Below are 9,149 nucleotides of genomic sequence, written 5' to 3'. Positions count from 1 at the left end.
AGGACCCTTCAGTCCGCAGGCCGACAGTCTATCTACTGAGCCAAACCAGCTAGGGCAATAAAAAATATATCTATAAAAAAATGAGTAATAGCCATTCATTTTATTTGAAACACATTTTTAGAATCCTAAAGGATGCTTCAATTATATATGGTGTAGCTTCTGTCAGAAATGCTGTGAAAACATATTACCTGCCATTGCACTGCTGTAAGGAACATCATGCATGCATTTGTTATTATGCAAAGGACACTTATGTCACTGAGGTGGTCGCTTTTATTAAATAAAGACTGGTCTGCCCTGGCCATTATGGATCAGTTGGTTGAGCATTGTCCCACGCACCAAAAGGCCCCCGGTTCAATTCCCAGTCAGGGCACATGCCCAAGTTGTGGGCTTTGTCCCTGGCTCTAGTTGGGGTGTGGACTATAGGCAACCAATATATTTCTCTCACATTGATATTTCTCTCTCTCTCTCTTTCTTTCTTTTCCTTCCAGTCTCTAAAAATCAATGGAAAAAAATATCCTTGGGTGAGGATTAACAACAAAACAAAATAAAAAATAAATAAAGACTGAAGCTTGGTTTTGGTTCAAAAATGAACCAGCAATATGAACCCATAAAAGGAAACACTTCACAATAAAGACAGAAATGGAATATTTCCTTTCAACCATTAATTTCACTGCTAATTTCCCCCCCTCTTTAGGTGATGTTCTGATTAGTGTTGGCCAGGCCAATGTGTTAGGATATACTCTTCGGGAATTTTTAAAGCTTTTGCAATGCATCACCACAGGAACAGTGCTGCAAATCGAGGTTTACCGAGAATTTATTGACATACCCCAAGAATGGCAAGACATATATGATTTAATCCCCGAGACCAAATTCCCAGTAACATGGTAAGTAGTTCATTTTTGGAAATCTTTGTTATACTACATAATTCTCCAAGGTCCATGAAGCCCAGGGTCTTGGTTTAATGTGAAATTATTGCGTGGGCCATGGTAGGAGGAATTGGTGACCCTGCTAGAACGATGTCCCAGGTGTCTAAATCCTTATGGAAAGAACGATCTGCAGGAACAGGCATCAGGAAGAAAGAGAGAGACAAGAGCCTTGAACCTGGAGTTAATAAAAAAGACTAAACCATCCAATGGGAACTCTGCCTACAAATGCCCACACCACGTGTCCGCCTTTTCAGTCAGCCTTTAAAGGTGCTGGGAATCCCATTCCATTTGTTTCCTGCATATCCAGCTGCTCTCTGGATCCTTCCCAATAACATTTAAGCATTTTTAAGCTTTTGTCATCTCAGTAAACCCCACCTTAACTCCACTGTCCTCTCTCTGCCCACTCTGGCCACTGCCCTGTCCCTAACTCCAAACTTGTTGAAAGAGCTGTACCAGGCAGGGCACTCCTCTGCCTGCATTAGTCTGGGCTTGCTCCCATCATTTGCCCGAGGCCTTTCCCAGTCTCCTTCCCCCGCTCCCCCCAGCTTTCACATCAGATTCTAGTGGGCTCCTCTCATCTTACTTTGCTTGGCTTCTGAGCATTAGACACTTTACAACCTCCCAACCTCACTCGTGTTGAAACATCACCTGCCCCTGGTTTCTGATACCCACTCCCCTGATTCTCCTATGACCTCTGGTCACTTTCTCTTGGTCCCCTTTTACCCAGCCTTGGAGTTCCTCAAGGTGTAATATTTGGCTCTCTCCTCTCAACCTGCTGGGCAATCTCCTTGATCCTTTTGGTTTCTATTACTATGTCTGCCTAGTTGAACAAGTCAGAAATTTCGGGGCTGTACTTGATTTCTCTCTCTCCCTTGTCTTCCCCTCCCCCAGTAATCACTAAGACTTGTCAGTTATCGCCCACATTTGTCCACTTCTCTCTGGCTACTACCACCACCCCAGTCAAAGCCACTATTTTGTCTCCCTGCATCTACTCTTGTTCCCTATTCTCTACACAGAATGATCCTTTTACAATGCATATCGAATTGTGACATGCCTTAAAATCTTTAAGACCTTCCTTTGTTCTTAGGATAAATGCTCCAGTACCACTCCAGCCTCACTGTGCTGCTCTCCTCCCCTGTAGTCCACTCGGCTCTCAGCTCTTTTACCTTGTTGCTCTTTGCTGCAGAGCCTTTGTCTGCAACAAGCTTAGGACCCTGTGATATGGTCTCTTAGTACCGTGTCTCTCCTCAGCATTGATCCCAATTTCAATGAAATAATCCTTATAACCAATTGCTTACTGTGTTGCCCTGGGGGAATGCAAACTCCATGAAGGCAGGGACAGGTCTATCTTGTTATGCTAAACTTACCACAGGACTTTTAAGTGATTGAGAGCCCAGTTATTCAGTGAATGGAAATGGAAACCCAGCCTTGAAACTCTGGCAAATCACTTAATCTGAGAGTTTGTTCATGTGTTAGCACAGGAGTACCAGGGACTCTCTGAGGACCAGATATGTGAGAAGTTCGGTAGAACACGAGAAGCTCAGGGCTGATGCAGGAGTGGTCCTTACTAAGTTCTGACAGGTTTCCTGAACCCTTGTTGCCGCAGCCCTGCACCTTCAAAGAAATCTGGCTGGGTGCTGTAGCTGTGGTGTTCCATGTAGCAGCCAGCAGCCACATGCGGCTATTAAGCACTTGAAATGTGAGGATTTGTAAATGAGGAGCTGTAAATTTTACTCATGTTTAATCAGTTTAAATTTAGCAGCCAGATAGAGCTGGCGGGCCTTGTACTGGGGAGTGTTACTTAAGCCTGGGCTCTAAACTATTTGCTCATACAACTACTATGCTCTAACTAAGCATTAATTATAGAGTTTGAGATTCAGAATACTGAAATCTAAGGATGACAGATTCACTGTTCAAAAGCAAAGCAAAGATAAACACAGAATAGCACAACTTAAGTATGAGGCTAAAATCCCCACACTGAAGGGCTGAGGGTTTGATTCCTGGTCCCAGTCCGGGCACGTGCGGGAAACAACCAATTGATGTGTCTCATTCACATCGATGTTTCTCTCCTTCTCTTTCCCTCCCTCTCTCCCACTTTCTGTAAAAGAAATCAATGGAAAAAATATCCTCGGGTGAGGATTAAAAAAAAAAAAATTCATTCACTATTCTTTTATTTCCAGCACAACGAAGAAAACTGAGCAGGCACAAGGCAACTCTTTCACAAGCAGTGATGACAAGGAAGATGTTGTTTTAGATAAAAAACTTAAGTATTATAAATCCCCATGGTCCACTGGGCATCACCCTGCAAGGAGACCCATGTCGATCTCCAGAGAATGGCATGAATACAAAAAGAATAATCAGATGATCAGCGTAGGAACAGACATTACCTGTGACGTCATGGTTCACGGAGATCACAGGGAAGAAGTGAGAGCCCCTTCCCCTTACTGGACAATGGTGAAGCAAGACAAGGACAGCTCCTCCTCCTCCTCAGCCTCAGACGCATTCTGGCTGGAAGACTATGCCCAAGTTGAAAAGGGCAAGGGTCAACCTGCACCACAAGTTGGTTAGTAGTTTGCAAATCTGTGATCATAGAGCATTTCTCTGGAAACTCCCCCGCTTTCGTGCATTGCCATGCACAGCTTTGCTGTACTCACAGGAATATGTGCACACTTACCAATTCTTTTGCAACTGTTGTGAAGCCTTTACGCCTGCTTCAACGTGATAGCCAAGTCTTTCTTGGTGCCACAACAGGTCTCACAAATTTTATTCTCAAAATAGCATCACTCAGATCAGTAAGATCCTCCTTTCTGAAAAGAATGTCTCATCTTTTAGAAAATGAACAGCTTGATATCAGAAAGTGTAAACACAGCAGAGAATTTCACTTTTTAAGGTAAGTACCACATTGTGATTTAGATGTTTAGTTTCTCTTGTTTTATAAACTTAAAGTGCCCTACTTAATAGGAAAAATAGACTTTTTTTTTGGCTAGTTGTTCATATTAGAATTTTTTCCCCCTTTTCTGCCCTACTTGTACTTTGAATGTTGGGTTGGTAGTTAATGAGGGAAAGTAAAGCTCTGCATAGTGAAGGTAAGGCAGACATAAAAGGCAGCAGTGGGAACACAGCACACAACTGGTGGGGAATTTGTATTTCAGAAATAACTCTGTGTGCTCTGGCCCAGTTGGCTGGGTGTTGTCCCCGGCACTGAAAGGTTGCTGGTTGATTCCTGGTCAGGGCACGTGCCTGGGTTGTGGGCTGATCCCCAGTAGGGGAGGTGCAGGAGGCAGCCAATCGTTTCTCTCTCCTTCTCTTCTCTTAAAAAAAAAAGGAGAGAAAAAAAAGAGAAATAACTCTATTGCAAATAGGCAAAAAAGAGGGTAAAACCCAGCCCATTTAATTGTTCTTATCCAAAAGGAGAGATTTTTAATGGCGTTTATCTTTTAAAAAGCCACCAATACTAGGCTGGAAGTATTTACTGACAGCCACTCAGCTTGGTTGTAATCCTTTCTCGTGCTATTCTATCCCATTGTCCTTCACAGCATCTAAAACATGCCTGCAGTTCAGCGGCCCGGCAGCATCAGGGCCTCTGTGTGGCTGTCGCTGAGGGAGTCATCAGTGTTCAGTGACATGAAGGTGTGTGAGGAGGTGAAGCGCAGGAAGGCGGTGCTCTCCTGCCCCAGTGAAGGCAAGAACATCATCCGGGAAGAGGGCGAGGAGGTTCTGGTGGGTGCTGTGGGCCAGACAGGAGAGGACCCCTCTGCCCCCTTCGTCAAGATGCTGCGGGACGCTGCGCCCTGCCTAACGCAACCTATGAGACTGAGGAGAGCAAGGGGACCTGGGCTTATCTCTGGGCCCTGAGTCTGCACCCCTTAAGAGCAAAATGAGCTATGCCAGCTCCAAGGACGCCACCAAGAAGCAGCTTACAGGATCAAGCATGAATTACAAGCAAGCTGCTCCGAGGTCAAGGACGCTGCCCTCTGGCAGGGAAGCTGGGGGCAGCGCTGTCCTCTCCCTGGAGGGCAAGCCTTCTGAGCCCCCTCCAGCACCCTGCCTGTGGGGGGTTGCAGGCTGTCCCTCTCCTGCCAGACTTGAGGGCTGGGGGAATCCCAGCACAGGGAGGACTATCCCTTCACCCAACTGCTCAACAGGCCCCCACCCCCTGAGCCTCCTTCCTCCCTCCATGCCTGACCATCTGGCCTTCCCAAACCGCTTTTGATCTTCTGATTCCCTTGGGTTGAACAGACCACGTCCCCCCAGCCCAGTTTTGGAGACGGCCTGTGTTTTTAAATGACACCCCTACCTGCAACCGGTTCCTCCCCTTCCCCATGCTGCCAACTTCCAACCGCAACAGTGACTCTGTGCATGTCTGTAGTTCTGTGTACAAATGGAAGGCTGTGAAGATAATCCCTCCCCACGCTGCCTGGTTCCCCTCCCCTTTTCCACCTGGTCACAGCCACTCATGCAAGCAGGACCAGGAAGGGACTCTTAATTAGAAGGAAAAAAAAGGAAGAAAAACAAAAACCAAACCAAACCAAACCATGTCTGCAGAAAATAAAAACTTGTTGATTAACTGATTAGGAAAAACGCCAAGAAACACTTAGAATGTTTTATTGACTTTAGGTAAGCAGGGAACAATTACCTGCATTTATACTTTTTAAGATTTTTCACCTCATTGAAAATCAAGACAATGTTACATTATAGATGTGGACCTTCCATGTGTTTGCTGCTCTCGGTTGAGAAAATGTCCAGCTCTTTCTTACAATGTGTTTCAGGTTTACAGCTCATCAACAAAAGGTGTATGCCCCAAATTTCCACTTGTTGCCATTGACTTCTGGCCAGAAACAAACTTCTTTGCAGCCTTTAAGTAAACAAACAAAAGACAGAAAGTTAAAATAAGAACATGCACTATCCAGTACTTAAAACATATTTATTCTGTTCCTTCAAGAGCTTATGCACAGGACACTCTTAAGTCAACCATCTGCCACCGCCGCTAGTGAAACTGAACTACAGGAGGGGGCTGGCACGGTTTTAATTTGAGGAAAAGCTCAGCTGTGTGACTCTCGATGTGCGGGCAGCTGGTAAAGAGGGGATAAGGAAAGCCTCACCGACTTTGCAAAATAGGGCAGAGGAGGCCTTGGGCGGGGCTGTGCTTTTCCTGTTTCTGTATCACAATGGCAAATGGCCTGAGTTAATAAAAATACACTGATTAACTTAGAAGTCAAATTTTAGTATTCTTTATACCACGACTTCAAGTTGGTGGTTGTTAGGTTAAGTGTAATACCACGAGTATCAGCCCCACATGATCTCAGGCCACCTTTTTTTCAAAGGATGGTGGTGGCGGCAATTGAGGACAGACATTTGGAAGAGTAGGTAACAGACTTTGGGGCCAAGTGAAATCATGTCCGGGTCACTACCTTAACTATCCCCACGGTAGACCTGTCGTTGAGGAGAAGGTTCAGACCTCTACAATGGAAGGGCAGCTGACATTCTTATTTTTAATACAGAAATGACTGGAAAAACCTACTGCCTTTGGATTTATTCTGTAGATCACGTACTTGTTAGGCATAGTAGGAATTTCAAAGAGAAGCTAGAAGACATAATCCTTGCCCTCAAAACAACTCATCTTGTAAGAAATAACAATATGTGAAAAAAGACATAGCCAGAGCAGGAGAATGCCTCAGACTGTGAGGACAAAGAAAATGTCGAGATGCTGGGTCAGGAAGGGTTGGCAGGACAGAGTTTACTTCTTGGGAGTGAAAAGAAAAAATACCAAACTTGACTATTAGTTTGAATCATAAAATTGCCAATATTTGATTTTTCTTGACCTCTAACAATTTAAAATGGTTTAACCTAACGGTAATTTAGTTAAATGAGGAAGAAACATAAATCCCGAGCTGACAAGGAAGCTATTTGCAGATCTGATGGTAATGAGTCCTCCTGCCTCCACACCAGGTAGAAAGGCACCAAACAGCAGCCCAAGGAAGCTTAAGCATGCCTTCTGAAAGGGGATCATGAAGGTCATATCTCATGTTAAACTGTAAGTTTTCATTTGCTTACATTTATGACATCAGCGTCCGTTACTGAGTCGATCTGCTGAAGGACGGTGGGTGGTGGCACGTAGGAGCCAGCGACGAGAGCCTGAGACCCGATCTCATCCAGGAAACCTTCCGAAGACTCCACTGACATTAGGTATCCAGCTTTCAGCTTGTTCCTGTCCAATTAAAGGTGTTTAATTCAGAAGCCAGTTGTACAGAGAAAGGCGATTTTATAAAAATGTTCCCAAACTCTCAAATATGTTTTGGTAAATATGCAAATTAACAGCTTTGAAATCTTACTAGTGCTAAAGATTTCCCTTCTATTTCTTCAGCCCACCAACTACTTTATTATTTACATTATCATTTAGAAAGTTGTCAATACAAGATTATATGAAAAACCTAACAGATTGCCTTTTGACTTGGGACTAGAACTTAGATCTAATTAAAACTATTTTAAAGTTCTGATTAGTAAAGTAACTCTTGATACTTTTTTGGTAATAATTTTAGGCATTTCTATGAAAGAAAAATATAGGGGGGCTCTTAAGGCACTGTCCTCTAAGCAGAATGTTGTGTGCTAATTCTGTAGCTATCTCCCTAATCCCAGCCCCATTTCTGTCCTGGGATTTGTCTCATTGAGGGCAGGAAGTAATGGAGAGGCAGGTGGGTAAGGACAGTATAGGTCTTACCAATCCCAGCAGGTTCAATGCGGGCACAAAAGCATCCATTTGAAGTAAAACAAAATCCAATTCATAATTCTCCCAGAAAGAAACTGGTGTTCAATAAGGCACCTGAGTTATATAACTCTCAAATAAACTATCCTCTTTTGGCATGCTGTACCAAGACTTCCATTTAAACATAATTACAATGATATGCAATTTTATCAAATTGTCAGCTTAATTAAAAGAGAGATTATACTTGCAATAAACTTTACCAAGAGATTATTAGTTTGGCCCTTCAGCAATGATATCTTACTTTCTCTCTCACTACAGAAAGATTAAGAAACCTATAGGAACAAGTTACAATTCTATCTAGATGGCAGAAAACAAACATTATTTTTTAAATAATTTTTATTGATTTCAGGGAGTGCGAGATAGAAACATCAATGCTGAGAGAGAATCACTGATTGGCTGCCTCCTGCACGTCCCAGCCGGGCACGTGCCCTTGACCGGAATTAAACCTGGGACCGCTCAGTCTGCAGGCTGATGCTCTATCCACTGAGCCAAGCCAGCCAGGGCAGAAAACATTCTTGACATTAATAACCCAAAATTCCATTTTCTACGTGTTGCCATACCTTATAAAAACTGCTACACTTACTCGAAAGGCAATTTCTTAGTGTGTTCAGTATGACAAAAGTAATAATATGAACGGGAACAGAAGTGACCAATCAGGTACTTTCCCCTGGCTTGTAATTCACTGTCCTACTTCTCGCGTGGCAACACTTTGCACCCTGCTGACCAGCTATTTCAAGGTGAATATTAAATGAAAGCATCTAAAAAAGCTTAAATGTACTTTGTCGTATGTTATATATTTTATTTTAAAAATATTTTTTGAGTGCGATATATTGTATAATATGTATTTACATGCAATGGTACTCAACAAGATTCACATTCTTATTGTGTTTCACTATGCTTTCCCTTAGAAGAACATGCCCTAGTGAGATTTTTTTTTTTTATCGCTGGTTACTATTTTTTATAAAACATGATCTTTTAATTTTCCTGACAATCTGAATGGCAGATCTTTATTTGGAGCTCTTCTAGATATAATGGAAGAGGTGCTAGGTTGTGTGCTGCACTAAGTTGAATTTTATGTAATCCATTCTCTAGCAATTTTGAGCACCAAATTTTTGTACCTCATTAAAAAAAAAACTTTACAGAAATAAATTTTAAACGCATTGAAAAAGGTACAATTTATCAAAAAGAAACCAACTTTTTTATACCATCTGATACTTTTGTGCAAGATAATAGTGCCATACACCAAATATTGATCTGCTTGATTGACTTTCTTTTTTTTTTTAAATAAATCTTTTTTGTTCAGATTATTACAGTTGTTCCTCTTTTTCCCCCCCATAGCTCCCCTCCACCCAGTTCCCACCCTACCCTCTGCCCTTACCGCCCCCCACTGTCCTCATCCATAGGTGTACACTTTTTGTTGCCGGGTCATACACATGGAAAATGTAGCTATTTCCATCCGC

At 42.8% G+C, this 9,149-nt stretch overlaps 2 protein-coding genes and 1 pseudogene across 2 annotated transcripts in view; 2 read left to right on the top strand and 1 right to left on the bottom strand.

Moving 5' to 3' along the window:
* PDZD9 (PDZ domain containing 9) overlaps positions 1 to 3,510 on the top strand; it is an 18,952-nt gene extending 15,442 nt beyond the window's left edge. Inside the window, exons 3-4 of the mRNA XM_005873350.2 lie at positions 695 to 884; positions 3,107 to 3,510. Of these exons, the coding sequence (XP_005873412.2) occupies positions 695 to 884; positions 3,107 to 3,494 (578 nt within the window). The 3' untranslated portion in view covers positions 3,495 to 3,510. The remainder of the gene's footprint in view (positions 1 to 694; positions 885 to 3,106) is intronic.
* Positions 3,511 to 3,737: 227 nt separating this feature from the next.
* Positions 3,738 to 5,415, top strand: LOC102240550 (annotated as a pseudogene).
* Positions 5,416 to 5,514: 99 nt separating this feature from the next.
* LOC102239933 (cytochrome b-c1 complex subunit 2, mitochondrial) overlaps positions 5,515 to 9,149 on the bottom strand; it is a gene marked incomplete at its 5' end in the record, with an annotated part of 36,579 nt that continues 32,944 nt past the window's right edge. Inside the window, 2 exons of the mRNA XM_005873349.2 lie at positions 5,515 to 5,781; positions 6,981 to 7,134. Of these exons, the coding sequence (XP_005873411.2) occupies positions 5,698 to 5,781; positions 6,981 to 7,134 (238 nt within the window). The remainder of the gene's footprint in view (positions 5,782 to 6,980; positions 7,135 to 9,149) is intronic.

This window comes from Myotis brandtii, unplaced genomic scaffold (assembly GCF_000412655.1).
Source record: "Myotis brandtii unplaced genomic scaffold, ASM41265v1 scaffold407, whole genome shotgun sequence".
NCBI lineage: Eukaryota > Metazoa > Chordata > Mammalia > Chiroptera > Vespertilionidae > Myotis > Myotis brandtii.
The sequence above is the reverse complement of the archived record's forward strand: the minus strand, read 5'-3'. Positions and strand labels throughout refer to the sequence as shown.